The following is a 19,194-nucleotide window of genomic DNA, read 5'->3' as shown; positions in this document are numbered from 1 at the left end:
GTTGCTCCACGAGGTTTGCCAACTGTTGAGCGTCCTCTGACGACAAATACTGAAAAATTCGTTGAAGCAGATTGGTCTTTCGTATATGTCACCATTTAATGCGCCCGCCTTTGCTAATGAGTCGGCCTTTTCATTGCCCGGGATAGAACAATGAGAGGGGACCCAAACAAAGGTAATCTGATAAGATTTTTCAGATAACGTACACAAGGACTCCTGTATCATCCCCAGAAAATACGGGAGTTGCTTTTTAGGCTTCACCGCACGAAGAGCCTCGATATAGCTGAGGCTGTCCGAAACGATGAAGTAGTGATCTGTGGGCAGAGTGTCGATGATCCCAAGGGTGTACTGAATTGCAGCTAACTCTGCGACGTAAACTGAAGCGGGATCATTGAGCTTGAATGAAGCGGTGATAGTATTGTTGAAGATACCGAAGCCAGTGGACCCATCGAGATTTGATCCGTCAGTGTAAAACATTTTGTCGCAGTCGACTTCTCGGAATTTATTATAAAATATATTGCGGGCGTATATGGTCCGGGATTCCACGAATCTCTTCCTTCATGGATGTGTCGAAGAATACAGTAGAATCAGAAGTATCTAGGAAACGGACACGGTTGGGATTGTACGAAGAAGGATTGATGCTCTGTGCCATGTAGTCGAAGTACAAGGACATAAAACGGGTTTGAGAATTAAGCTCGACGAGCCTCTCGAAATTTTGAATTACCAACGGGTTCAGAATGTCGCATCGGATGAGCAATCGATATGAGAGTTCCCAAAATCGATTTTTTAGCGGAAGAACGCCCGCCAGCACTTCGAGACTCATCGTATGGGTCGAGTGCATGCAACCCAAGGCAATGCGCAAGCAACGATACTGGATTCTCTCCAGTTTGATGAAGTGTATGTTCGCAGCGGAGCGGAAACAGAAACACCCGTACTCCATCACCGACAATATCGTTGTTTGGTACAACCTGATCAGGTCTCCTGGGTGAGCACCCCACCATGTTCCAGTTATTGTTTGGAGAAAATTGATCCTTTGTTGGCATTTCTGTTTCAGATACCTAATGTGACATCCCCAGGTACCTTTAGAGTCGAACCAGACCCCGAGATATTTAAATGTGAAAACCTGGTTGATCGTTGCACCCATTATTAAAAGCTGGAGTTGCGCCGGCTCACGCTTCCTAGAAAAAACAACCAACTTTTCTCCGTGGAGAACTCAATACCCAGCTGAAGAGCCCAAGCAGACAAATTGTCCAAGGTATTTTGTAATGGTCCTTGCAAGTCGGCAGCTTTGGGCCCTGTAACAGAGACCACCCCGTCGCACAGTGATTCCGCTTCATATAAAAGTCGGAAAAAATTAAAAAGTGTGTTCAAATATTTTCAAATTATGATTTCTAGCCTAATTTTGGGTCGCTGATTTCAAATTCAAGGTCTAAATAGCCCTAATCATGATATATAAGAAGGGTGGGGGATCTCGGTAGGGTTAATTCGTGAAAAATAAGAGCTTGTGAATTTTTTATGGCGATATTGAGAGTGGTAGTCTATTCAGCCAATTTCTATATTAAAATCCAACATTTGAAAAATATTTTCCTGAATTTTCATTGCAAAATAATAAAGAGTGAGCGAGTGCCAATGAAATTCCGGTGACATTTCGAAAATAAGGTTGTTTGGTGGTGTACATCAAAATCTATTGGACCAATCGTTTTGAAATTTTGTACATTTTTTCTTTACATAATTTTCCAAGTAACTACGCAGTTTTTTTCCTTTTTTGTTCGATTTATTGAAATATTTCGCTTTCAGCACTTTGAAGTCAAAAAACTGATATTCGCTAATAAATCGGTAATTTTGTTATTTAGAATTTGAAGAAAAATTCACGTGGTTAACCGAAGAAATCCAGAAAGAATTGTATAAAATCTTTAAACAATTGGTTCAGTATATTTTGAGCTAGGTGGACACCACATTTTTTCAAACTACCTTTGATAATTCTCATTTAAATAATTCTATTTAAATAAACTATAAAACATATTCGCATAAAATATTTATTTTCTCTTCTGTTAACACTTTTATTTCGATTTGTTTGATTTATTAACTTTTTACACTATGTTTATAAAAAAATCAAATTTCTTCTAGTTTTAGAAACTATCGAACTCTATTTAGAATGATGCCAAATTGTAGATTTTTTTAGTTTATTTGATTTTAAAATAAAAAAGTAGAAAGAAAAAACAAATTTTTAATCTAAAAATCGCAAAGATTCAAAAGACAGGAAATGTTCCAATACATTGTTCAGGGTGTTTTTTCAAAAAATAATTCAGATTAAAATCTTGCATTTATAATTATCTAAGCCACATTGTATGTTTGTAATTTAGTTTTAGTTGAATCTTGAGGCTGTTTTCAAAAAAACATCTACAATGAGTGTCTCTCATTGTTTACATTCTCTTCTGTTAAACTGTTCGTTTCAACTACGTTCTCTACATTTCTATTTAAAACTCATATGTGAATCAGATTTATTCTAAGTTAATTCATTTACCATCACACCATTTAATATCGTATGTTTTGGCCCTACGAACACTCATATAATATAGTTTTAATTACAATATATTCATTGTAGGCTGAGTAATCAATAAAATAGCGCGGCACCCTTTATTAATACGATTAATATGGAATCAGCTAGCTAAGTAATTATTTTTCCACTGATATGCAAATACCATTCAAATAGCGTGACATTTCCAAGATATTTGAACCAGCTGATCTTGGGAACAACATATGCAGTGATATAAGAAAGGTTTCATTGCACTATTGGGTGTATTATATCGGTTTCGTCTCTCATACGTATATTCTGTAGTGCATAAAAAAACAGAAATATTTTATGAAAACGTTGTTCTTTCTGGTTTCGATTTAATTTATGGTTCGAGTTTTCAAACTCCTTTGAGTCAAAAAGTGTACGAAATCGATGTATCGTTATAAATGTAAATATACAGTTTACGTAAATGAATGTGAGATCGTCTAGCCGAGAAATTATTAGGAATTATTATCTATTTTGCAGTCAAATGACGTGAAATATCCAGGATCTTGCGCGAGACCGGTTGATTCTATGGACAACATATTAATTGATGGAAGAAAGGCATCATCGTGCTGTTAGGTGAATTCAATCGATTTCGTTTCTCATGCATAAATGGTGAGGTCTATAAATAACTAAAGATATTTTATGAAAACATTTTTCTTCGTGTTTCGGTTTAATTTACGATTCGAATAAACAAACTCTTACGGATCGAAAAAAGTACGTTAAATCGAGGTATGCCTGTACACTGTTAAAGCTAAAAAGATACGGTTTACGCAAATTTGCGCAAGATGTCTTAGACATTTTCGAAAAGCTGATGAAAAAATCTTGAAAATAGGGCTAGTCTTATATGCGAGAAAGTGTGTGCTCTTATTTGAAAATCGATGTAAATTTAGTTTCAGTTTCCCCATACATTTTATAAGGGAAGAAAAAATCGAGCAATGAGCGCACTGAAATTTGAAAAACTGTAGCGGGCAAACCGTTCATCCAAACCTATTGAAACTTAGGTAAATAACTATTCATATCCTACATAATAATATAAAAATAGATTTGGAACGAAATTAAAACGTAAATTTTTTAACTTTTTTCCGCCTCGGCATCACTGTGCGTCGTCTGCAAGTTGCCTTAGCGTGCATGAATTGGCAAGACAATCGTCAATGTCATTCACGTAGAAATTGTAGAGCAGGGGACTTAGACATGAGCCCTGGGGAAGACCCATGTAGCTAAATCGCGATGTTGTTAAATCGCCATACGAAAAGTGCATGTGCTTTTCAGACAACAGGTTTAGCAAAAAGATATTTAAAATTGGCGAAAGATCATGCTGGTGCAGCTTCTCTGACAGAATGTTGATAGAAACTGAGTCAAAAGCCCCCTTAAAATCCAAGAAGACTGATGCCATCTGCTCTTTGTTAGCATAGGCCATTTGGATTTCTGTAGAAAGCAACGCAAGGCAATCGTTCGTCCCTTTGCCTTTGCGGAAGCCAAATTGTGTATCTGACAGTAAGCCATTTGCTTCAACCCAATTGTCGAGGCGAAACAAGATCATTTTCTCGAATAACTTCCGAATACAGGACAGCATTGCAATCGGCCGATACGAGTTGTGGTCGGAGGCTGGTTTTCCTGGTTTTTGGATGACGATGACCTTCACTTGCCTCCATTCATAAGGGACAATGTTACCCTCAAGAAACTTGTTAAATAAATTCAACAAGCGCCTTTTTGCAGTGTCTGGCAGATTCTTCAGCAAGTTGAATTTGATTCTGTCTAACCCTGGGGCGTTATTGTTGCACGATAAGAGAGCAAGTGAGAACTCCACCATCGAAAACGGTGTTTCGTTCGCGGTATCGTGAGGAGACGCGGCGCGGCACGTTTTCTGTACCGGGACAGAGTCCGGACAGATCTTCTTGGCGAAAGCGAATATCCAACGGTTTGAATATTCCACGTTCTCGTTCGTACTATTACGGTTACGCATACGTCGAGCCGTACCCCAAAGAGTGCTCATCGCTGTTTCTCTCGTTAACCCATCGACGAACCGGCGCCAATAACTGCGTTTTTTGGCTTTCATTAGACTCTTCATTCGCCTTTCTAACGACGCGTACTGTTGATAGCTAGCGGGTAACCCGTCTTCCCGGAAGGCCTTATATGCAGTGGACTTTTCCGCGTACAGCTCTGAGCACTCTTTATCCCACCACAGGGTGGGAGACCGTCCATGGGTATTCGCGCTGGGTACTGGTTTAGTCTGAGCTTGATTCGCACTGTCGAGAATCAAGCCAGCCAAAAACCTGTACTCTTCCTCCGGAGGAAGTTCTTGAGTGGATTCGATTTTAACGGATATCGCGCTCGCGTAACTCTTCCAATCAATGTTCCGTGTGAGGTCATACGATATATTGATTGTTTCCGATGGTCTTGAACCGTTAGCAATTGAAATCACGATAGGCAAATGATCGCTACCGTGGGGATCAGGGATCACCTTCCACATGCAATCTAACTGTAGCGATGTCGAGCAAAGCGATAAATCCAACGCGCTTGCGCGTGCTGGTGGTGTAGGAATCCGCGTCATTTCTCCCGTGTTTAAGATGGTCATGTTGAAATTGTCGCAAAGATCTTGGATTAATGTTGATCTATTATCATCATGAAGACAACCCCATACCGTACCGTGCGAGTTAAAGTCTCCCAGAACTAGCCGCGGTGCCGGTAAGGATTCCGTGATATTACAAAGCGCTCGGTGCCCTACCGAGGCTCTAGGAGGAATGTAGATGGAAGCAATGCAAAGGTCTTTACCTTTGATTAAAACTTGACAAGCGACAATTTCAATGCCTGGTGTTGAAGGGAGGTTAATTCGATTGAAAGAATAGCACTTTTTGATCCCCAAAAGTACTCCTCCATAGGGGTTTTCTCGATCCAGACGAATTATATTAAAGTCGTGGAAGTTGAGATTTATATCGGAAGTTAACCAAGTTTCACATAATGCGAAAGCATCACATTTTAAACTATTTAGTAAAAATTTAAAGGAATCGATTTTCGGGAGGATACTTCTGCTGTTCCACTGTAGAACAGTGATCGAATCGGTGACCTCGTTCGATGACTTAGCCATCGAAGGATACGATCGCTGCAAGGAGGGGCCATTTAGTAGTCAACTGCTTCAAAAATGTTTGCACTATAGGGAGAAAACGTATCAGAAGGCTTTTAAGAGGATCAGTAACATTGAAAGCTGTGAAAATTAAGTCCACTATGTCAGAAAATTTCATTAGTCCGCTACTGGACTGAGTATCTGTTTGAAAAAAGGGGACACTTGGGGTTTTGGATGTCCCTGGAAGTGGTGGGTACTCCTTGTTAGAATTAATATTTCCAAGTCCTGGAGCAAATTGCTTCGGCTTTTGTGCATCACTTCCGTTGGATTTATTGGTTGTAGATGGCGCACTCTGAGTGGACGACACCTTGGCACCCTTACGAGGCAATGTAGGGGAGGCTGGATTTCTCCTCTTCCTGGATTCCCCTGGGTTAACCAAAGATGTTCCCTCTCGTGGGTCGTCAGATTCTTGCTCAACGTTAGCCAAACCAGCATAGGGATTTTCGGACAGGACAGATGGCGAAGCATTCTTTAACATTTCTGCATAAGAACGCCTTGAGCGTTCCTTAAGGAAGCGCTTAATTTTATCCCCGCGCTGCTTGTACGCAGGACATGATTTAAGAGCATGTGAAGGGCCCCCGCAGCAAATACACTTTTCAGTTTCTTTGTCGCAAGAGTCATCCTCATGCTCTCCTTCGCATTTGCCGCATCGTTTCTTATTTCCACAATATGTGGCTGTGTGGCCCAACTGCTTGCAATTGCTGCAGTTCATGACCCGCGGTACGAACAGGCGAACTGGTAGGCGAACCTTGTCAAGGAGGATGTAGTTGGGAAGAGAGGACCCGGCGAATGTCACCCGAATCGAGCCTGATAGAGAGTAGGTAGTCTTACCTCCCTCGGTGTTTGCGGTATACAATTGTTTGCATTCTAAGATCTTAATCTGTTCAAGAGAGGGGTCCTTAAAGCAGCCAACCCCGTGCTCCAACAGTTCTTCGCATTTCAGGCCCGGTTCGGACACTACCCCATCGATTTCACAGGCCACACAAGGCACGTACGCTTTAAATTCCCGCGTAAAGCGCTCACAGCAAGCAATCGCGTTTGCCTGGCCGAGATCACTCACTAGAACACGTATCTTGTTTGCCCGAACACGTGTTATCTGAGTTACGGACGGGTAATTAGCAGTCAGATCTCGAGAAAGTTTTAATATATTAACCGGTTTCTCTCCGGTCCGAAAATATACCACCCATGGCCCAGAGGAACCTTCTGGGTACTGCTTTATACGGGGAGCAATGCGAGTATTAGGGGGATCAGGGACTTCCATGATTACATCAGATGGTATTTCGCCCTCGGCCATTTAAGCACGAGGGCAGAGCGTTATATAAACGGGAATGTGTCTTATTATTTGATTACAAGGTAGAGTAAAAGTAGGGAAAAGGAAAGAAAGCAAACGAGGAAAAAAAAATAAAGCAAAACTTATCTGCAAACAACGTCGATTGTTCCGCACCAGCGAAAACAATGTACTGGATTTACTGCCGGCACCAGCAGAATGGCAGCTAACGAACGAACAAAGGATGACCTTGAATCACTGAAATTTACACACTGAACACCACTGTGAAATATAACGATCCGTTCTGTTCAAAGGTTGGGAGACGTATGAATTTGCTGTCCTTATTTCACTGCCGGAAAATGAGGGAGAGGGAATGATTTTTTTTACTCAAAATTCATGGGATGAAGTTTAGTCGGCTTTGGGGAATATCTCATTATTTTTGGGTAAATTTGGACTCCCTCTCTTTCGTTTTTCGTTGGAGGAAGTGGGATACACAGATTTAAAATTACCTACTGCTAGGTAATGCAAGTTTTCTGTGTAGGATCAAAGGCGTTCAGAGGCGGTGTATCACCGCTGTCATTTGTTAGACTTGAACACCCCTGCTGAGCGGTGAATGATATCGCATGCAGTTTTTCTGGCTAAAATACTGCGAGATGAATACGATGTTCCTGAGTTACTCGCCCAAGTGCACCATTATGTACCCTCTCGTACTTTGCTCGCATTTCCTGAAATGAGATCAACTGACTATGATGCTATCAGTCCTGTCATTGCAACGGTTTGGAGATTTAATAAGTCCTCCGATCAAATTGTTGTTAACCTCACCGCATCTGGATTTCGAAAATAAAACACTATCAAACTAGTTTAAAGATGTTTCTTTAAGACAACTGCTGATAGCAAACGAACTAGTTGATATATCATTTTAACTAAGAGCAAAGCATAAATCATATCATCATTAAACCAAATCCGCAAGTAAAATCACTAAACAGGCAGAGCATTTTCAAACTGACAACAGATTAGTTAGTTGGTTCACCAATTCTATTCGGACGTGATGTTTCAAGAATTGCCGCAATTTCTGCTTCAAACTTTAGTCGACCTTCTAGGACGGTGTTGTAAAGATGGTAAGCGTTAATCAAATAATCGTTAGATCACGACTTGTCCTCTCAAAAATGATAAGGTTCAACTTATATAAAAGCTACACACTTAAAAATATATACACCTCGCAAGATGTGACATAAAAGGATCGTCATAATTCACTTGAATTTATATTCAAGAACAAGTAAAAATATGTGTCGCTCACAATTTTTCAGTTTCTTCTACCGAATTCAATATTTTTTACATGTCAAAATATGTAAAATTCTATTATGAAATATACAAATATGTCGCAATATTGTTTATGTCATATTTAAATTTCAGTTGTTCTATGTGTGTAGTCGCTAACTTTTCACATATATAGGTGCTAATAGCACTATAGTTTTTCAAGATTATTCCGAACAATAGAATCCAAATTTTATTGGGTACCTCGTTGAAAAAATGAACAAACTAATCCAACTTCCATCGTTTTATAGTATCCCAAATCTTGGTACGATTTCGCTTTAATTTTGCATATATTATATACCTTGATTGATTTTATGACTATCGATGGACAAAATTCTAACATCGCTAAAATAACATCTCATTGTGTATGTTTATTGTAGACAACTTAATTAAAAAATCGCAACCATCGAGAGATTTGATAACTTTGTGAAACCAAATCATCTGAAAGTTTTGTATCACGAGGACTCATGTGGTTTTCTTCTGGACGGGGGTACGCTTACCCTAACCCGTTATAACGTTAAAAATTTAAATTGCCAAAAAACCTATTTTTTCTATTTTTTTTATATTGTCAACAAAAATCTAAATAGAAAAAAACATTTTGAATGTGATTGTATAATGGAGAACTTTTTGTAACAATAACTTTATACATGTTTTTAAAAATCCATACCAAATGACATGCAAAACTGTAATTTTATTACAGAATAGAATTCTAAGTATCGTTTTAAATTAAAATGATTTCAACAAAAATCTTCCTAAATATATATTGTAGTTTTCGAGATATTTGGAATTTTTTCATACCAAAATAGTTATTTCATTTGATAAAAGTTGTTCGCGTTACCCCATCATAAAATATCATAAATCCAATGTTTATCGTTTTAAAGACATAAAAGAAACTTTTTCAGCATATTTGGATCATAGAGAAGCTTTCAATAAAAAAAAATTCCTAACAACAACATTTGACATATTTTCATAATTCACACTATTTACAGTAAAAAAATATAATTTTCTTTTTGAATATGAATATCTGAAATCCAAATAAAATGCTACATTACCGCATATACTAGTACATACTTGGCGATTACTTGGGTAATGTTGGGTTTCGAGAAGATCTATAGAACTCAAAAATTGATGTTCGCTGTCATTCTAAAACAAAGATGGCGGAGACTTCAAAATTCAGAATGGTGACTTTTCCTTGGCGCGGTATCATATGAAACCGTGCAATATTTCTCATTTGCAAAGGTTGTAATAGTAGCACAGATACAGTGATAGTAGAATGTCTCCATATCCAAAATTGATATTCGTCACTATACCAACATGTCGAAGCTATAGCAAAAAAATCCGTCATAATAGATATGACGAATTTTTTACTATAGACAAATCTGAAAACCTTCAATCTGGGTGCTTTTAGAATAGAGATGTCGCCCAAATCTTGAATTTCAAAATGGCATCAGACATCGATTTTTGGCAGACTCATAAAAGCCGTGTCGAAAATATCCGTATGGATTTGGATATAGAGAATTCCACTAAACCGGATATCGCCATCTTGGTTTTCAAAATGGTGTCAAAAATAATTCCCTAGTATCTACTCGTCAAGCCCGTTCCGAAAACCGGATATCGCCATCTTGGTTTTCAAAATGGTGTCAAAAATTATTCTCTAGTATCTACTCGTCAAGCCCGTTCCGAAAATACTCATATTGATTGGGTTATAGATAATTCAGAGTTTGTCACAAAGAATGTGGTACCGATAACCGACTAAATTTGGGCGCCGACAACCGATTTCAGTAACCTTTTTCAAAACTGAACCAAAAAAAATTGTGGCGAACATTTTGTTGCAATTCAATATTGAATCATAATATAGAATAAATTCACTTCGTAAATATTCAATGCGCATATGTTTTCGATCGATTTACTTCTTTCTATAACACTAAGCAAATGTTCAAAAAAACTTTTGAGTAGATGTTAACTTGTTCAAACAATATTTTGGTTGTAGAACAGAACGTACGAAACTGTTTGCTTTAGCTATCGGCACAAAAATAACGTGCGAATATAACATACAAATAAAATTTGTCAGTATAACCATATCTGCTTTCTGTCAAAAGTTACATAGGGGTACCGGCAACCGACCACTTTCCCCTATCATATGTATCATCTACAACAGGAAGTAAAATTGGTGGTCCATTTGCAGCTCAAAATCTTTCGTATGCATAACATTTTTTATAGTAGAAGGATCGTAGGCGAAAATACAACATTAATAGTCACATTTTATTTTTACTGAACAAGTTAACGGATAATCAATTTGACACAACAGTATTATTTACAACGCACGCATTGGGCTATGGAGAAAGCTCCTAAAAATAACACAATCTTATAATCACGAACCATTTCTTGGTTAGTAAACTAAGTTATAAAACATGTTCTACATACTTTTATTAATTCTAGCATTAGTTTCAAAATAACATGGTTTAGTATTTCATTAAAACAACGTGAGGCAAACGACATAGCGGACTATATACATTATTATCGAACACGTGCCAATAATTAGATTTCATCGCACCCCACAAGAAGATTATTACAGTTGCCACAGTCAGCAAATTTAGGAAGTGGGTTTTTTAGCACTATCTAAAAGAATTTGGAATCTTCTTCACTGAAAAAAAACATCGCAATTCTTAATTGATGCGTGTAGGTCAAACAGGTTTTTCTAGTCGTTCCGTGCGGTTTGCTGTTGCCACTAACACTATGTCTAGCAATGTTTACATTTTGAATGCAGTGTATGTGGATTCAAACCTTCTCAATTTATTTCTTTTTTTACTCCTAGAAAAAAAAACTCAAAACACAATTAATGAATTGCAATTATTTTTATGAAACCTTCGATGTAGTAAAATATGTGTACCTTAAATAGCTCAGAATAAACTCGTATGAATGTAATTATATCAATGTTAAATAGTATGCCTCGTCTGAATCCGATGCGGTTAGCTTACTAAATTATTTAGCACGTCGCCGTTTGACTGTAACATTTGTGTAGCACAGCCCGCCAAGTTGAGCTATTTTGTTTGATTAGTTTTTGTGAGTAAGATGTGTCAAAAGCATCGGAAGTTTATGCCTGCCTCTGTGAGTGACCAGTAAATGGCAAAGCACGAGGAACAATCTACCTCAAGCTGAGCGCCACACATGTTGACGGTGATGCTGGTGTTGGTATGACAAAATGTTTTTGATTTATTTAATAATTACGTTGATAACGTGTAAATTTCTCGAGATAACCGTTTTCACAAACAGTCGTGGTGCAGCCTCTCCTTCACTCTTAGTGAATGCTATATAGCGGCTGGTGGGTCGTGTCCCGTCTGATATGGGTTTGCTTGTTGATTCGTTTTTGAGAAACATTTGCGACGAGTAAAAATGTTGAAGTGAGTGAATAGCCGATTCCACTCGACTAACTCCGATTCATTTGTTTAGTGAAGCACAGACAATCGAGATTCATAGACAACCACGCTGATTTTCTAACGGTGACGTAGATTCTGCGTTTGTCAATTCAATTCACAGTACAGGGAACACTAGTTTTGTGGTGGGATCAAGTTCATTCGCTGTTATCGCTTGACGTAGCAGAGCTCAGATGTAGAAACCTGTTTGTTTGAATGGCACACAGTGAATGTAACAAATCCTGTTTGTCAGATTGTTTACATTTCGATCACTAATTCAAATCCGAACTGAGTCAATCGTGGAACTTCAATTCTCCTAGGCTCGATAACGATGCCCACGCGAAGTTTTCACGGATTTGTACTCTGCTCGTTTTGAATAAATTTCTCTAAACCGGTCTTGACAATGAATGAGACCTACGGCACTGGAGATATCACAGAGAAAGATTTTTTGCGCAAAAAACTCAAAAGTTTCAACGCAAACGTGAACAGCAGCAACAATGATCTAAGTGATTGGTACACTATCGACTTGTAAAACGTACAATCTAATCGGGCTTTGTTTCATTTTCAGGTGCAATGCGTTGGCCCGAAGAGCTGGACCTCGATTTAAGCAATGAATTATCTAGCAATGGATATATGAGGTCGGTACTGTTAGTGTAATCATTTATCAGGGTATAAACTCCTTCATTTTTTTACAAATAGTGACTCGTTGCTGAACTTCCCCGTGTTCAAGCAAGAATTACCATCACCACCACAGAAGGTTGCCCACGAAGTTATCAAAATTTCAAAAATTTCTGGCGCCTCAAGCTCACTTAATCAACAGCAACAGCCGCCGCAGCAACAGCATCAACAGCAACAACAACAGCAGCAGCAACAACAACAACAGCAACCACATCATAACCATCAGCATGCCCAACAGCTGCAGAACCCAGACCAACAACAACAACAGCAAGCACAGCATCATAATCAGGCTGGCCAACAGCAGCAAACTATAGGTAACGGTGGCAATACCAATGGCGCCCAACAGCAGTCTCCCGCCGGTAATGAACAGTCGCTCGTGGGGGGTATTGTCAGTGGGGTACATAGCCCAATGAACAATATGGGTGGATTACAAAACTTTATGCACAGTAACCGTTACGATAGCACAGGTTAGTGAATCTATCATTCAGAGTTTTTAAGCAGGTACCATTATCATCAGTCAGAGAAGAATATGTAATTTTCGCGAAACAAACATTTTATGACGCTATCATTTCCCTAACCATCTTTTAGGTCGCTCGAGCAGCAAAAACCTATCACAATTTATCTAATGGTATAGTTCTCATTGCCTGCGCATGTATACCCACATAATGCTAATTGCTAATGTCCATCATAAAATGTATACACACTAAATGCAACTCGGCAATTTTCAATCAGCTGTTTAGTCTCTAGACTTAGAAACTGATATCTCAGCAAAGTGGCATGCATTTACTGATTTTCAGTGAAATATTTTCCAAGTCTCAGGTATCAAACGTTATTTTTACTTAAATCTCCGCAAAAAATGGGTTGCTGAGATATCGACAAAAGATGCAAAAAACGCTTTATATAGGGTAATGAGCCTATTTTGGACCTATTTCTATTATCATGCTACTTATTTGACGCCGTTGATTGGGGCAATGTCTGTTCAATCTTTGTTCAACGAATTGGCTCAAATTATAGGGCGAGATTTGGGGCGATGACGATTCGAATTTCCATTACGCTCAAACACAACCATCTCATCGTCTTCAAGCCATTTGTGTTATTATATTGATTCCTTAGAATGCAACAAAGTTATTGATGCCATTTCATTCGCATCATTCCACCAACTTCAGCCCGAGTATTTAATGAAATAGCCACACTCCCTAAAAATGCCAAAATAGACAGCTTACTCTACCACTAAATATAGTAATAAAGTGACTGATGTTAAATTTTGGTCACAATCCGATTTCGATCGAGATAGCCGATATGGTCGCAAATATTTTTTATAATGACAACTTATCCAGACCGGCATAAACAATAAAAATGATTCTCATATTGATAGGGAATACTTTATATTGAATTTTGGTCATTTCCGAGAGTCCGTCGAACTGCTGGATGTTAAAGACAATTGGTAGGGGAACCCGGGGCTATTAAGACTGTGGGGGTAATTCAGACCCCTTCGATTGCGCAAAAAATCGAAAGACTTTCTGACTGTCGTACATATTCGAGGAAGCGCCATACTGAAACGTTAATTTTGACAGATGAATCTCATTTTTGCAGTTTTTTTTAAAAGAAGATGCAACGTATTTAGTATTTTTGCAATCCTCCAAACAAAAATCATTATAATGGTATATTCGTGATTAAAGCAAAGAATAAAAGTGAAACAAATAACAGGTAAGTATTTTGAAAGCTTGATGCTCGTATTTTATAAAATAATTTGTGTTTTTTGTGAGTACACATATATTTTCAAGACGCTTCCTACTTTTTGGCAAAATGAATTTTTTTTAAGTATTTTCCGAACTTTTGGTTGCTTGGAGATTCTTATGCATATACAATAACCACAGCGCTACAATGAACCTACGGAACTATGAATTTTTTGTAGCTAATTAATTTGTAGCGGCTCATTTTATCTTCCGAATCAGTGGTTTTCAATCTTTTTCGTCTTGTGTATCCCATTCCTAGAGCTCTCAGCATTATGCCCCACCCAACTCAACAGACAATGAATTGCATTCTTGTTCGAAAACGATTTGATTTCGAATCTGCTTTAGAAAAATCGTGATATCTTGTAAATTTGTCATATCTCTGCATCATATCTACCATTAAGGGAATAATAAATTGAATTATGAGAATATCGTCATAAAGAAGAATTCAACTCGTGGGATGGCAAATTTAACATCTGGGGTGAATTGACTACCGATTGAAAACCACTGTTCTGGTACATTGTTATTGTATTCTAACCAGGCATTGCACTTATCACTCATATGAGTAAATGAATCCGAATAATTTGCCACTTCGACAATAAAATCTCACATTTTCATGCGAAAAGTTCTTGGTACACACACAACTTTTCCGGATAAATACAAAGCATTATTTCTCCGGATAAATAAATCCACTGGAGAATGAGCGAATGAGTTTATCACGGTATCCTTTTTGTGTTCGTTGCCTTGCTGGCGCTATTCCAAAACTCGAAAAAACAAGTCAATCGTATGTCTTTATCGCTTTTCTTGAAAATGAAGTGTATATTTAAAAAAAATATTATCACCTTCTTCGGTGAGAAAGAAAAAAATCAGATAAATTATATCGGGAAAATTATTCTCACGCTGTTTGTGGAGACGGAGATTTTTGCGACTCATCTTTTATCAGAAAAGTTGGACATTGGATCAGCTTCTTGTCGTGTGAGTGAGTCGAAATTAAACGTTTGTATGTTAACGTGCTGAATGGTAGAAGAGCAAGATTCCCCATATCACTAAAGTTTCCGATCATGTCGCCAGTGTTGTTTAGTGAATATAAGCGTCATTTTTTTTTCGATTGATCCAATTGAACGTAGGTACGTTGCTACTAGGGTCGAAAGTAGTGTTGGATCCAAGGGAAGGGTCCGAAAATTTTCAACTTGTGTGTGAGAATGCGAGTGTAGTGGTGCGTGGACGAAGCTCAAGCGTTTGTATGTTAACGTATTTGTAGCGTCTGCTATCGTGTATGTAACCTCACGATAATGAATTGGATTTTATAACCGTATGGCCATTCGCATATTCGGGTGTATTCTTGATCGAATCGTAAGTATATGTGGATGTGTGCAATTGCATGTTCGCGTTTGTTACCTGGTTTATGTTATCGCGAAGGCCACGAGCGTTTGTACGTTTAAGATGGGAGAGATTGTGAGTGTATATGAGAGAATATGCCATTGTTTGTGTTATAATGACAGGAAACATGCCGAATAAAGAAAAAAATATGCAAAGAGATTAATTAGAAGTGTATAAATTGACCGATAATATTTTTGGTATACATGAGTAGTGGAAAAACAGACTAATAAAGTAGAAGAAAAGAACACATCTAACAGGCAATAAAATTACTTGAACTCGTCCAAATGCCAGAAAATGATGTTTATTTATCATTAATGGCAATTGAATTCTGTTAGAGTCTTCTTATGCTATGCCGGGAATGGATAAGTCACGCGCGTCGGTAAATTAATCGTACCTTAATTTATCCAATTCGATATTCCCGAATGATTCGAATCGAATGCACAAATTGAACACAACTATTCTATCATATAAGCCAGTTCTGCATCCATTCCCTGATCCAGCTGTCACAAGTATTCAGACGAACACATAAACGAATAGCACATGACAATTGTACACTAGCACTAAAAACTATAATTATTACTAAACGACCACTAATAGACTTCAACCATTACATTTCTAATAAGCCCATGTCGATAAATGGACACACAATGATCCCCACTGCGAGCCATGTCCACCAACATTGTCATGAAGCTGTGGAACAATGTCTGCAAACACGGTTCATAGCAAAAAACATTTCTAATTAGCCCGTGCCGATAAATCGACACAAAATGATCCCCACTGCGAGCCGTGTCCACCAACACTGCCATTAAGCTGTGGAACAATGTCTGCAAACACGGTCTACAGCAAAAACCAATTCACGTCGACCCGCCAGTCAGCCACGCTAGCGTGCACAGGCTAATGGTTTATCGTTAGCTAGTGCTGGTGCAGAGTATAAAACATCGTTTCTTCATGTACAATCAAAAGCATTTCACAATAAACGTGAAAAGAAGCATTTTAACTGTAAATGCATCATGAAGAGGCTATCATTAAAAAAGATTAGTCAAATAATAAATTTAGATAAATTTTCGAAATGCATAATATTTGCCGACAAAAATGCAATTTTCTTGTTAAAGCGAATTCTAAATGACTTCTTGGGTGCGTTTCGACTTCGTCTCATCAGAAACCGACACTAACTTTTTGTCGGAATAGATTAGCGCGGACTTGACGCTAAATCCCTGAAACTAAACAAGGAAAGCACCCCATTGCCAGCACACAAATGGAATCCGTTTATTCAGCTCCAGAGGAGAAGCGTTCTGCTTTTCCTGTTGTGTGTGATTATTGTATCCTCTGAATATGCATGAAACTGGCACGCCACTGAATAATTGGAATGAAATGTTATCAGTGCTCGGCGGCAGTCATGGAATATTTTGCCACCAAAAAATTCGTGCTGACATGAAAAGCAGGAGCTACTACGACGTCAGAACGAAAACTGGCGAGTTTTTCTTATGTTCCATTTTTTACATGTGCCGCAGTTAATTGGATGACAAAGGGGTAGTCCTAGCAGCACACGCTCGCTCGGTTGAATAGTGCGAACCAATCATGGCGCAGATAATTACTGTTTTTTGCAAAATCCATTCAAAAACTTGGAAATTATCCCATCAGAAATTTTTGAAACGGGGCCTTTGTATTGAAACGATAGATGTATTCTATGTACTTCAAAAAGAATTGATAAGTTGTCAAATAGTAGTATTCTACTATAACTGTGAAATTCTGTTGTCAACTTCTTGGAAATAATCATTATTAGCAAAATAAAACTTCATCCTTCAAATGGTGGTATTCTTTTCAAAAAGAGATTATAAACCCCAGAAAAGGGCCGAATGACCCTAAGGTTAAAAACTCTATAATTGAAGCAAAAAGTGGCAGTGTTGGTGGTCGTGAACTAACATATTGATTTCCATATTACGCAGTGAGTGTTAGAATATTCATTGAATTTCCACATAATAATACAACAATTGAACAATATTTTCTTAAATTTTTTTTGCAAAATTCTGAAAATTAAGCGAGTGACAGCGAGTCTCCAAAGGCGCCTCGAAATAAACTTGTTTGGTGTACTTCATAACTCAATATCTACAAAATTAATTTTTTTGAAATTTTGCACAGTATTTGTTCTATTTTTTAATTTTTCGTGGCACTTTGAATTCAAAAATTCGAAATACCCGAATCATTTGAATCTAACAAGTTAAGACGGATGCGAGGCCTAATGAGGTGACCAAAATTTAATATGAACATTAACCACAGGATAACTACTATGGAAACTCCTAACGTTTATTTAGTAGTAGCAATTAAGTAAGTAATGTCATGATGGCTCCTGTAGTGTTGCAAAAAAGCGAATGGGCGCGAAGAATATTTTTATGTTGGAAATCTTCTATACTCGACTTTTCTGGCTTACGCCACCATACTGTGAGCCGAAGTATGCATCCATTCAATGGGCATCAGTGCGAGCGAAAACACGTTTTCGCAACTTTACCAAATGCTAAATTTTTTGGGTTTGACAATAACGTTTTCCAAGTTACAATCTTGCTTACGCAAGATTTATTGTCGAACATACCTATAACAAATAGGAATCAGGATATACCGATCAAAGTTCATTACATAGTAAAACCATAGTTTTTTTTTAGAATATCCTGTATTACTAACTGTCTCATATATGAATTTCCCTCATTCTCAGGAAATCTCAACAAGTCAAGCGATAACATGCAGCGTTCCGAGAAGGTTCACGATGATAACAGGTTACTATTGCAATCGGACATATTGGGCAAACTTATTGATCGTTCTATTCTAGGTTCCAATACGTACTAGGGGCAGCAACGTCTATTGCCACGAAGAACAATGAAGAATCTCTCACCTATCTAAACCAAGGTCAGAGTTACGAGATCAAATTGAAAAAATTGGGCGATCTATCGCCCTTCCGGGGGAAGATACTGAAAAGTATTATAAAAATTTGCTTCCACGAGCGACGTCTGCAGTACATGGAACGTGAACAAATGCAGCTCTGGCAAGCTTCTCGGCCCGGCGAAAGGATTTTAGACGTTAGTGTAGAAACAGGCGACTACTGAATGAGTTGTGCGATCTTACCTTTTTTTTCTTGTTTCAGGTTGATATCCCCCTTTCTTATGGATTGATTCAGGTGCAACCAAATAGTAGCAGTCTGTTAAATACGATGGAAGTTTACTGGGACCCCATGAAGGAGGTCGGTGTGTACGTCAAAGTAAACTGTATTTCGACCGAATTTACGCCAAAAAAGCATGGTGGCGAAAAAGGTGTCCCCTTCCGGATTCAGGTTGAAACCTATCTGGACAGTGCATTGAACGATACTGGAACAAAGTCAAGCGGATTGGACAGTACGATTAGGCCATTGCATGCAGCTGCATGCCAAATTAAGGTTAATTACATTTTTATAGCTTACCTGACGGCTCCAATTATATTATCCCAAGAGTAATACATTCTTTGTTGCTAACACACACATATTGGCTTCTTTTATTATTCCTGAAGGTTTTCAAATTGAAAGGAGCAGATCGTAAGCACAAACAGGATCGTGAAAAGATCCTCAAACGACCGCCTGCTGAGCAGGAAAAATTCCAGCGTAGCTGCGAGTGCACAATACTTACTGATATTACAACTGAATCGATGCTGACACCACTCGTTGGCGGCAGCTACAGCCCTGAGCAGTAAGTGCATTATTATGAATTAAA

At 38.2% G+C, this 19,194-nt stretch overlaps 1 protein-coding gene across 2 annotated transcripts in view; it reads left to right on the top strand.

Moving 5' to 3' along the window:
* Positions 1-19,194, top strand: part of LOC131693007 (upstream-binding protein 1) — a 67,056-nt gene that overhangs the window by 38,598 nt on the left and 9,264 nt on the right. Inside the window, exons 3-8 of one of the 2 annotated variants that reach the window (XM_058980446.1) lie at positions 12,241-12,310; positions 12,372-12,664; positions 18,171-18,231; positions 18,285-18,531; positions 18,597-18,884; positions 18,995-19,170. In XM_058980446.1, the coding sequence (XP_058836429.1) occupies positions 12,241-12,310; positions 12,372-12,664; positions 18,171-18,231; positions 18,285-18,531; positions 18,597-18,884; positions 18,995-19,170 (1,135 nt within the window). Of the gene's footprint in view, positions 1-12,240; positions 12,311-12,371; positions 12,818-18,170; positions 18,232-18,284; positions 18,532-18,596; positions 18,885-18,994; positions 19,171-19,194 lie in introns of both variants that reach the window. The other variant, XM_058980445.1, reaches the window with a different exon arrangement.

Source organism: Topomyia yanbarensis, chromosome 3, assembly GCF_030247195.1.
Source record: "Topomyia yanbarensis strain Yona2022 chromosome 3, ASM3024719v1, whole genome shotgun sequence".
Taxonomy (NCBI): Eukaryota; Metazoa; Arthropoda; class Insecta; order Diptera; family Culicidae; genus Topomyia; species Topomyia yanbarensis.
Note: the sequence above shows the minus strand (reverse complement) of the source record. Positions and strands in the feature narration are given on the sequence as shown.